General features: G+C 35.7%; 1 protein-coding gene across 2 annotated transcripts in view; it reads left to right on the forward strand.

The window, feature by feature from the left end:
• Positions 1 to 2575: 2575 nt before the first annotated feature.
• The window catches only part of LOC108037842 (rap1 GTPase-activating protein 1), an 89033-nt gene continuing 79311 nt past the window's right edge, over positions 2576 to 12297 (forward strand). Inside the window, exons 1-2 of one of the 2 annotated variants that reach the window (XM_044459902.1) lie at positions 2576 to 2648; positions 2707 to 3025. In XM_044459902.1, the coding sequence (XP_044315837.1) occupies positions 2715 to 3025 (311 nt within the window). In that variant the 5' untranslated portion in view covers positions 2576 to 2648; positions 2707 to 2714. Of the gene's footprint in view, positions 2649 to 2706; positions 3026 to 7110; positions 7476 to 12297 lie in introns of those variants that run through there. The other variant, XM_044459903.1, reaches the window with a different exon arrangement.

Here is a 12297-nt window from a genome sequence, read left to right on the forward strand (position 1 = left end):
ACAGAAAAATAGATTTCTAGTAGATAAATATGTTTTTAAATGTTTTGAATTAAACATCCCATAAAATAGTTTTGTGTTCCCCTTACGTAACTATATCTTAAATATTGGGCATTCCAAAATTATTTGAAACAAATTGTCTGCTTATAATCGTTTGACCTATTCACACATTTAAAAAAATATATATTCTAAATATATACATTTTAATTTTTTTTATCAAAAGAAATGTATTTAAAAAATGATTCATAAGTTCAAAATAATTCCTTTTCTTTTAATTGTTTTGTGATCAAAATTTGAGTTTTAGGGACTTAGACAGTTTTAAAATCACAAATGATCGATAAGATCTTTGAGAATTTATTTTTAGTGTAGTCATCTGAGACTGCAGGCAGTGCAGTTTGAGTTTTTTTTCTACTCTGTGGTCAGTTGGCTGTCTTCTGTCGATTGGCACTGAAGCGAAGCAGGCGATTTCCGCTTTAATGTAATTTTGACAACGCACACACGAAGTTTGAATGGTCAGGGGAAAGTGGTACTGGGGGGTAAATATTGGGGGGAGGTTGCGACTCAGTATCGTCATCAAGGAAATGTCATGATAAATCTTACTCGGCTTTCGCGTGGCCGAAACTATTACAGTAGCAACTGCGAATTCGATTTCGATTTGGGTTTACGATTTCAATTTATACCTGATTTGTTAGTTTTGTAATTAAGAGATCATTTCAAGTGGGAAATATTTTAGTTTGTACACTTTGATATAAACATATATGAAAAAGTCTTTGAATTGAAATGAAAACTGAGTTGGATTTCCATTATAAAAAATCTATGCCAAAAATGAATAGAATAAACTTATAAGTTGTAAGTTGTAGGCAATGATTCTTCTTGAAGTGGTTCGTTATAAAATATATACATTTTATTAACATATTTAATAAGAAGTGTATCACAAAGTCAGCTAATCCAGAAAGTTGGTATCTTTTTTTAATTTTCTGCTTTCCAGCTCTCTTATCATGCGATTTGTTTTGCATGTTTTGATTTATCTGATTTGCTGGATATTCGATTACCCGATAACTCGATTGCTGCTGCATTTAGCAGTTGTTGAACCGCTTTCCCCCACTATCTCTATCCACTCCCTTCTGCCTGCTTCCATTCCCCATTCGACATTTAAATCCATATTGCGACGCCCCGAAGTCTGTTTCCTTATCACCCTCTTTTTGAGAGCCATTAAAGTTCTCGGCGGTGACCCGCAGAATCGAAACCCCAGCTTGACTCATTGATGCATTGATGATACATTTAAATTCCCAGTTTTACATCCACTTGTTTTTCGATTGCAAGTGGCAGAGGGACTGGGAAAATCAGCATGAAATCGGTTCTTAAGATGGGCATTTAAATTTTCCAGCACCTGAAAGAGTACGAGGAGATAAAAAAGGTTGATGGATGGTTTAATTGATTAACTAAAGTCTTCGCAGTGATTGATTGGAGCATTGAACTAGACAATGTCTTCTATTCATGGGGCGTGTTTAAAGGGGCGGATAAAAAAAAACCTAAGATAACCGATAGCTGGAAATGGTTAATAAAAATAAATAAATGCGATTGTGTACGTACGGATTACACTTAATTCGTATATTGACAGCAATAAAATGAAAAAGAGCTGACTTAGCGGAATCACAGCTCGGTCATTTATCGTCAGAAAAATAAAACTGAAATGAAAAACGAAACAAGTGAGAACGATTAGTTAGAGTTTGAGAACTGTACGATACCTATTCATGCTTCAGAGTGAAATGTATTCCTTTTTTAAGAAATATATATAAATGACAAAGGACAGCCCACACACAACATATATATTTGTTAAATTTAAGTTAAAATAAAACCAAGAATATTGCATTTGCTTAAAAATTGAAAGGGAATTTTTTTACTCTCCCGAAACTTGAAATAAGACAATCTTCACTATTTCAAATTAAATTTTTGTTTAGTTTTAAGAACGATACCCAACTTTATATGCTCCAAGTTTTCCCAAGTACCGGGTATAATTAAAATAATGCAATTGCAAGAAATATAAGTGAATTCAGAAAAAAATTGCAATAAAACGTGCGAAGTTATTAAAACAATGGAAAGCAAAAAGAGAGGGAGAGCAAAAAAGAGCGAGGGAGAATGCGCCAGATAATGTAGAGCTCGGTTCTATGGAGGTCTGTTCTGGGGGCTCTGTTCTGATTCTTTGTTGCGGTCAGTCGGAAAATCGAAGGCGGCGCGACGCGACTTCAAAACGAACCCCAAACGAAACGCGATTTAAATAAATTTTTAATTATGCAAAAAAAATTATAGAAAGATAATTAAAAAAATGATTATTGTTAAATGAGTAATGAGTTAAAATTTTATTATGCTATTTTGACCTACAAATTTATAAAAAATAGATTTATTGTAATCATGAAACAAATGATAATAACAAGTGAATACATATTTATTATGTGTATAATATGTTATGAGTAAATATTATCAATTACAAATATAACACATTCTAAAAAATAAAAAATTCAAAAAATTTATAAAATAATATAGATTAAAGTAAGCCAAAATTATAATTTACATACAAAACACTATTCGTTGAATGGATCATTTAAACTTGTAACTTAAAGGCGCAGTACTAAAAATAAATTTTATCTTACGTAAGTATTATAAAAACTGGTACTGATTAGAAATATATTGACTTTGAATTGTTTTTAGCTTATAGAATGAGTTCCTACAGGACATTGGTTGATCATGGCCAACCGATTCTCGTGGGTGGACGTGAAATAACGTCGGCAACGAGTTCGCCCAAGGCCCTTCACCGGATGATCAAGTATTGGCGCAATAGTTCCGGAAAAATTCCGGGTCTCCGGAAGAGCGAGAGTTTCGCCGAGTATCGTCGCCACTCGTCGAACTCGGCCACAGTTTTGGGAGTTTCAGGGGGCAGATTGAGCACTTCGAGCGCTAGGCAGCTGCAATATCAGCGACTAGAGATGGAAAGCTGCGAAAATATAGACCTGCTGACAGAACCACTAAGGTAAGTTTAGTAAAACATAATCTCAGTAATTTTTAATAGGTTTTCACATCCCAATTTTTAGGTTAATTTATACGTTAAGGAAATTTTAATATATATATGTATATAGGTTATAGGTGTATATAGGTTATAGGTTAGAAAGTGTTGCAAGCCCTGTTGGCTAATGATCGTTTTCAAATCAATATAAAAACACTTGAATTGGGATATACACTTCAGTGGGATTAATTAAATATGCAAATATATACACATACCTAGAAAGCAAACAAAGAGCGGTAAGTAGCATCCATTGTCTAGCGGTATACCGTTTGATGTATAACACCAAAAATGTGGGGCATGCAACAGTTGGTTATCTGTTTTCTGGTTTTCGAAACGCCTCCCCCAGCTGCGGTTTATCTTGTGGTTATCAGCTGTTTGTTATCAGCGGCCAACAACAACCACAAGCATGTGGAGGATGAAGAGGAGCGAACAAGTGCAACACGCCGCCGCAAATGCCGACGTCATTTTGTGGATTGTGGACACAATCCGAGAGAGTGCTTCTTCTGTTGGAGCCCTCTCTCGGCTATTGCTGTCTCTTTTGCCTCGGGTAAACAGTTCGACTTCCAGTATCCACATCCAGTCCACAGCGCGTGGTGGAGTTTGGAATGTTTTTACACTAAAAACCCCACTTGTTAACAAAGCAAATTGTCTTTCTCCTCCAAAACTAAATCAAAAACCCTTTTTAAATCTAGATTTACCAAAATGTTTTTATAAGCTCACTAACCTGTACATAAGCAAATATTGGAACTTCAAGCCTGTGTTTCTATGTACATTTACATCAGAGATCTGCAACGAGTCAAACGTTTTGGGGTACACCCGATCATTGACTCGTATCTGGTATGATTCAATCACTTCGCTTGATCCAAAAAGTATGAGCGGTGAGCGAACGTTGTGAGTGAACATTTATGTTGCATCAAACGATCAAAGCTTATCAATGACCGTGTGTGATCGTTCTCAACCGCAGGCATGATCGTTTGTGAGTGCAACATTTCTCATACATGATTGTTGTGATCAAATATTTGGGTTCGCTTGTGTTCGGATGGTTTACATGAGTGGTTTTTTCGTACGGTACTTTTCGTCTGAGATCGGTTTGATCGACTTTGGCTCGTGCCACTTTTTGAGTTTTGTGGCACGCGTTGTTTGACTTTTTCGCCGGCACGCATTAATTTGTAAAGTTTTTAAAAAATGGACATGGAAAGTGTTGCTGAGCAAATTACACATGGCACATACACACTATCTGCCAAACGTAAAGGACGCAGTTTAATTTGGAATGTCTTGGCAGAAATTGTAAAGCCAGACAACACCATATTGACCGGATTCGTATTCTGCCGCACTTGCTCCAAGGTTCTAAAGTACACCGCAAGCCAAACATCTAATTTAAACAGACATAGCTGCTGCAAATTAACTAAGCAGACATCACCTTTAAAATGTGTCTCCGCTTTGGACAAGTCTGAGGCCATAGAAAAATGTACATCGTGGATAACGGAAGACTGTCGACCATTTACAGCTGTGCGTGGATCTGGCTTTCTTAAGCTAGTACAATTTTTCATCAAGATCGGGGCCACTTATGGTGAACACATCGATTTGGAAGACTTATTACCGGATCCCACTACAATTTCTCGAAAGGTTAAAAAGTGCGCCACAGAGAAAAAACAAAATATTAAGGAGGAAATAATTGACATTGTAAGCAGCGGTGGAGCCTCAGCTACAATCGACATGTGGACCGACAACTACGTAAAAAGGAATTTTCTAGGCGTTACATTTCATTACCAAAAGGAGTTTAAATTTTTCGATATTGTTTTGGGCATGAAATCAATGGATTTCCAAAGATCCACAGGTGACAATGTCTTGCGAAAACTTAAAAGCCTGTTCATGGAATTTAATGTTCAAAGTATTGATAATATTAAGTTCATTACTGATAGAGGCTCCAATATGGTCAAAGCTTTGGAACAAAATATTCGCCTAAACTGTAGCAGCCACTTATTCTCAAATGTGTTAGACAAATCTTTTTATGGCACCAAAGAGCTAACAGGAATCTTAGAATCGTGCAAAAAGGTGGTTAAATATTTTAAGAAAGCGAATTTACAGCATCTTTTACCTACTTCGTTAAAAAGCCAATGTCCGACAAGGTGGAACTCGCACTATAGAATGCTTAAATCTATAATCGAAAATTGGGGTGAAATGAACAGCGTCTTAAAAAACAATGATCACAGCCAGCTTTTGCTGCCTATAGATATAAACACCACTACAGCTCTGGTTGAAATGTGTGAGAATTTTGAAATCATTTTTAAGAAACTTCAACTTTGTAGTTCCCCATCATTGTGTTATGTTCTTCCATCTATTTTAAAAATTCAAAGCCTTTGTGCGCCAAATTCTGAAGATGTCATATCAATTTCGATTTTAAAGGAGAATATCCTTGTTAACATTGATGAAATATGGGTTCCCAATTTAAGTTTGTGGCATAAAGCTGCATATTTCTTATTTCCACCAGCTTTGAATATGCAACCAGATGACATCGCCGAAATTAAAAGATTCTGTGTTTCGCGCATGATAGACAATTCATATACTGCGTTGCTTACAGAAACTGGGTCTTCGTGTCAATCTACACCTTCACTTGCTTCGACATCAAATTTTTCTTTTGATGCTATCGGCAGTGAGATAACTGATTTAAATTCGACTATACAAGCCGCAGCACCTGATAAAAACAACGACGCTTTCTTTTTTCCAAATTTAATAAAACCATCGAACTTAAAAAATCCAAGAAACGCCCGAGGACGAACTTGAAAAGTATTGCAAGGAATTCGTTGAAATAGACTACAAATTTAGTTTAATTGAATGGTGGCAAAGTAAACAAAATAAATACCCCTTGTTGTCAAAACTAGCGATCCAGATACATTCAATTCCAGCTAGCAGTGCGGCAGCTGTAAATTTTACATATGTAAATTTTACATATATGTATTTTGAGGTGTTAATTACAACAAACAATTGTCAGAGTGGGCGAAAACTATGTTTATCCATTTAATTTAAATAGCAGTGCTATTCTCAGGAAACGTGTTTTAAAAACTGACAAGGGCTGAGTATTTTGCCCAGTGTACAAAATTAACTGTTTATATTTTCATTCCAATAACAGAGAGGGAGGAAGATAAGGAGATTGTGGGAGTTATTGTCACTCTCTCGAGCGCCCAAAAACAAAAAAAACATTTGGAACGCCAGCTTTAATTTGTGTTTGACTCGTGCCTCTGTTTACATGGGTATTTGCGTCCCACGCCGGTTATTCAGTTTGTTTTCGTTATCTCTTCGTGGTGGGAAATCATTGCCTTCTGCATACTTTTGGGGTACACTGTGCAAATATTCCAATATGCAACTGCCGGCTCCTTTGAATTGCATTGTTTTCCAAATTGTTTACTTTGGCTAATGCGGGCTGCTCCCTCCTCTTCATCACACTCCACCCTTTCCGTTTTGCCATCTCTTTCTGTTTGCTTAAACTGCGCGCATTTGGAATGTAAATAAATGTAAATAAACAAGAATTTCGCCCCCATGAAAGCAACAAAAGCAATAAGAGCACAACAACATCAAACTGCAGTTCACCCACTCTCTCTCTTTCTCTTTTTCTCTTTCACACGAATGCAATATACATACAAGGTCAATTAAATAGCACTAGATTTTTCAATATAAGCTTCTTTCCCCAAAAGTTTTGATTGAAAAAAAAATTAGAAATATATATTTCTTTCACCAAAACAATTTTTAATGTTCCAAAGACGATTATTGAATTATTTAGATTGCTTCTAAGTTGGATATTCTGGTTTCACCAACAAATTTGTATACCTTATAAATTCAAGTTACCACGAATCAACTTCACAGGACTACGTTTTTGTGCTATTATTTTGCCCCCCGTTATACTGTCGCCAATGCGAGAGAGAGAAAGAGCGCCTACTGGAGCGCGGGAGAGCAGGTTTTGTGGAACGTATTCGTGGAACCTGAAATCTGAGCTTCGTGCGCAACGTGCGAGTGGTATTGTTGTTCTGCCGCTGTGGGGCTAAACTCGCAGCTTTTCAGTTTTCGCCGCAGAGTCGTTTCGAAAATCGACTCGTGTGGGCGTGCGACTCGCTGTCCGTCTGTGTGTGCGTGTGTGTGTTGTCGCGCGTCTGCGTCGGAAAATCCTGAAATCGGAAATCGGAACAGGAATCGTAATATAATTCGGGTTTCCGGTCCTGCTTCTTCTACTGCATTAGCTAGTCAAAAAGTAACGGTAAATCGCAAAGCAGTTGCCAGTTGGAAGTGCAACAGTTATAAGCAAGAAGAGCAGCGCAAAAAAAGCAAAACAAAACAAATAAAACATACAAAATATAGCGAAAAGCAAACAATAACAAAGCTTAAAATTCGTTGAACGAATTTTCCAATATGTGAAAGTGTTGAGGTAATCTTTTTAAAATGGATATGTTGTCAAAATGGTCAGAACCGCTTTTTGAAACAAATGGAGTGTAAGAAAACAAATTATAATTCATTAGCAGCCATAAAAGACTAGCCAATTTTGTGTTGGGAATTCTTGGTACAAATTTAAAAACAAATCGACATGAATATCAATCTTAAAAAACAAATTTACAAAGTCTTATTGATACTTAAAATTATAATGTAAAATACATTTTCAAAAGATAAACAGTTATTTTACTAATAGTTTTCTTCCATAAGACAGTGACAAAAAGAAAACCAAAAATTAACAAACAATAAACACAGCCAAATAACAAAGTTGTGAATGAATATGTGTGTGTGTTTAGATAGCAATCAAATTGAAATCGCATTTGGTGCCCTTATCATAAAATTAGAAGCGAAAGTGGCAAAGGTGTCAAATAGGCAAGAAAAAAAAAAAACAACAAGGCTGCCAAAAAAAGCGGCTGCTTAAATACCCGCACGTACCTAAAAGTGAAATTTTTAAACAAAAATCGTTGACTGAAATTGAAATTTAACGAGCAAAGAATCCAAAAAAAGAAGCGAAGAAAGTGTCCAAAATAAGTGAAATTGTGTGCGTAATTTTTTTGTGCAATTCAATTACGAAAATGCCATCTAATAGCAAGTGCAAAAAATGATGGAATAACATAATCACCACAGACAAATGTCAAAGCTCTGAAAAGAAACAACAAATGGGAAATATTTATAAAAAGAAAAAACAACAAAAATATCAGTTTTAGTTTCTTTCTCTCTCTTTCTTCATCTCGTTATTGCCGGTTCCCGAGTTTTTGTGTTTTTAGAGTTCGATTAAAATGCGTCACGCATGATTATTACGTGTGCTTTTCGTTTTATACATATATCCATTTTATCTCTCTGAGATCGGCGTACGTTTTTTGTTATTTATTTTTTTGTGATTTATGTGCAGGTTATGTGAGGTGATTGAAGTTATAAAGTTGCCTCGACAATTGGAAATGGTTTTTGAATTCCGAATTTTTAATAGTGGGTGAAAACAATTGAAGATCATGAACCCTAACAGGTTTTTTTAAATGTGATATAAATCCAAAATCGAAACCAATGTTTCAAATATCTTAATCAGTTTTTATGCAAGATTGCTCTATGGTTTAAAAAAGAGAAATAATAAAAAATCACTGATTGTCAATATTTATTTTTAGTTTATTTTTTGCTAAGAAGGGAATTTAAAATTATTTATGAGGTCAAAAAACTCAAAGATAACGTTTAATAGATGTATGTATGTATGTTGAATATTTGGAATTTCCTATTTTTTTTAAATCCGCTAAGAATATCTCTAAGCAAGTGTTGTTCTAATGAGATAATTATAATCAGTTTTCGTCTACAATTGTGCTTTTAAAAATCAACAGAATATGAAAATATTTCTGTGATATTTTGAATCATCTCCTTTGGGAAAACCCGGTTATGTCTCTTTGGATTCTCGTTTCCGACTTGCAAAAATGCAAATTAAAATTCACGCATTTTTCCCCCCTTTTTTGCCCTGTTCGTTTGTCCCGTTAAATGACAGTGTTGCTCCATCTTCTTCTGATCCTCCCATGTTTTTTTTTGCTACTGCCTGTTATCAAGCTGGTTGTAGTTGTTGTTAATATGCATAGCCAGTGGCAAAAAAGAAAAAAAGGTAATTTTGCAGAGCACGTGAATTTCTTTTTGGCTTTTGAAACGGGTTTGGCCTGAAATGATTTCAGTTTGTTGTTGCCGTGTTTTCTGTTGTTGACTTTTCATTTTCGTTAAATTTTTTTTCGATTTTTGTCTCGCTGCAGTTTGCAAAAATATTTATTGGCTTGTGTGTGCGAGTTTGTGACTGCTGTTTTGGTTGTTTTCCATTTTCACTGCATGGCCAGCTGCAGTTTTCTGGAATTTCTGTTGCTCTTTCGAAAAAGTGGGGTAATACGAGATGTTAAAGTGGCTCTGTCATATGAAACATATTTTTTATGGACATCAGCTGTCCGGAGTGTTGTTTTAAGGAGTTTTCCTTTTAATTTTAGTATTTACTTACAGAACGCCTTAAACAAAAAAATGAGATTATTCATAAAGTGTGTTTTTAGTAGAGGACACTAATATTTTTGCGTAAAAAAAACTTAATTTAATTTCACATATTCAAGAATAAGTTACTTAAATCGCTATTCAGAAATTAAATATATCCATGAAATATATATATTTGCGCAGGAATAAATGTTGCCAATAACACATTAATTTAATATGCAAATTAATTTTTTTTACATATTCTCCTTGTGTCATCGAATTTATCAAATGTGAAGCATTTATTTATAATGCGTCATTAACATTACCATATTAAATCTTTTTTTTGTACGTAAAGTTAAAAGTGCAAGATTTCCCAATTTAATATTAAAAGGTAAATAATTGGTACAATGTTTAATTTGTTAAAAAACTGAACTGATTGATCTTAAAAAAGAAAAAAATGTTTGGAGCATATGCAAAATCTAGGGTATCCATTTTTCTTCGGGGTGATCCTTCGATTCCTCCTCCACTTTATCTCCCACATTTGGCAATCTGCTCCCATTCCCTGTTTACCTGGATTCCCCAGCTTTTTTTGCCTTTGTTTGCTTTTGCCTGTTGCATTTTTGGGGCTCTGAATTTTGGTTGCAGTTTGTTTCGAGGGCGAAAAAGGTAAGCGACAGCTCATAAAATATTCATGCCATTCGTGAAGGGAATCTCGCTTCCCGAATCGGATGTTTGTCTTTTGACAGATACCTTTTTTTTTGGGGGGGCAGAGTCTGTAGAAGTGCTGGCCCATTGAATTTCTTTGGGATGTAAAGTAAACCTCAGCGATGCGGAATGTAAATGAACTCGAGAAGCAAATTGGCCTTGTCTCTCGGTGTGAAAATACGGACAATAACAGAAAGCTGAGAAAAAACAATCCCAAGAAATCAGCTGCTTTTTGGCCACATCTCTTCCTATCTGCTTCTGATTCTTCTTTGGCTTCTCCGCTTCACGGATTCACCTCCTCCGATCCCCCAGATTATCCGCCTGTCCATTCATCGTTCTGCGTCTGTCTGGCCCATCAATTGTCTTGTCATCTCTTTCACTTTTCGCCGCCCCTCTCTTTCTCGCCATCACTCGAGAGTTCAAGTTGAAGTGCAGCCAGCACAAAAGCTTGGCTCAGAAAGAGATGGCGGGACGGGGTGTGAAAGAGAGAGGGCGAAACCTCGTCGTGTCATTCGCCTGCATTGATTTTGGATTCTCCTTTAATGCCCAGTATTCGAAAAAGCCAGGGTATGGTGGGTTCTTTGTAAATCTAAATTTAAAAACATATGAAATATGATTATTTCATAATCAGACTTAAAGAAATTTGAAATTATAAAAGGACCAAACTAGTAAATGTTATTTAATTGTATAAGTTGTTATTCCAAATTTATGTCTGTTATTCCTTAGATTATAAAATCTAATAACATTTAAGACAAAATATCTTTAGTATAAGGGAGAAAATGGAATGAAACTAAAAGTGCTGGGAATCTTAAAGTCTTCCATTTCGTTTTGATTATTTAGTCTTTGTTGGCTGCTGCAAAATTTACCGTTTTGCCAATGCGTTTTGTGTTCGCCCCTTGCTTATCTTGGCGGCCTCAGATCCCCTCCTCTTCCCTTCACTCCTCTTTTTTTGTTGGTGGAAAAACACACGCGAATTTAATTTATGGGGCGTGTGCCGCCGCTTTTCCCATGACATGGCCCAGTGCCAAATGGCTGGTATCCGAATTGGAAATGGAAAATTCAGGCGGGCGGCGGACAGTGTCTGCTTCTATGTTTAGTGCTTACTTTAATTGCCTTTGCCTCGATATTTTTCTATATTTTTCCCTCTTTGTTTACGACCTGTTCGCACCTGTGGCAAAAATAATAAATATCCAGTTTAGTGTCCGAGTTTCTCCCGAAAATATGATGAAACTAATTCTTTTTTAATAATTTTATTAGAGAATTATTTCTAGCGAAGGTCGTAGCTAATAATTCGACTTTGAAGTTTTTCTTGTTTACAGGGAATCAAGGGTAAAAGGGGTGGTAAATCAAAACTTTATGGCAAATTGGCAGCAAGGTGTTTCGAAGGTCTCCTTTGGGGCGAAAAATATTCTAAAAATATCATTGGAGTAACAAGATATGCATTGGGGTAAGGTCTTGTGAAAAGTAAAATGGAAATTGAGATTTCGTGTCGTGGTTACTTTAAAGGTAAAGTTGTGAAAAGCAAAATAATGATGGCTAAATTTATATGACAAGGAAAAACTGAATTTAAAAAAATCCGAAAATTATACTTAAACTCTTAACATTTCAACTCATTCACTTTATAATTTGGGTTTCAAAATATTAAACACTTTCAGTAACAATTTGATCACAAAAGTTGAACAGTAATGATATTTGTTAAATTATTGTTGTCAAACAAAACGAAAAATATTTCATTAAGCGCCTTACTCGTCCCGACAAAATCAAACCGTGTGTTAAAGCTGTCCCTTCACATAGTTTTGGTATCTAGAACTACTTAGTAACTACATCAAATTTCCATTAGACTTTACTCACAGACAGAAATATCTCAACCATTTTCCGTGTACAACATAAAGTAACTCCCCCAAACAGGGAAAGGAGGTTTTGGGGGAGTTGTCAAGGTTGCGCCCATCCAAAAACTGATTATTTAGCCAAATCGGCAGCAGATAAGATAACGTACCTATGGCACAAAACCGACACAAACCGATACTAAACCAGAAACAAAAACAGAACAGAAGTCACAATCAACTAGAATTCCTCTCACAGAAGTTGTTGGCCCA

Source organism: Drosophila rhopaloa, unplaced genomic scaffold (genome assembly GCF_018152115.1).
Source record: "Drosophila rhopaloa isolate 14029-0021.01 unplaced genomic scaffold, ASM1815211v1 contig_2, whole genome shotgun sequence".
In the NCBI taxonomy this organism is placed as follows: Eukaryota; Metazoa; Arthropoda; class Insecta; order Diptera; family Drosophilidae; genus Drosophila; species Drosophila rhopaloa.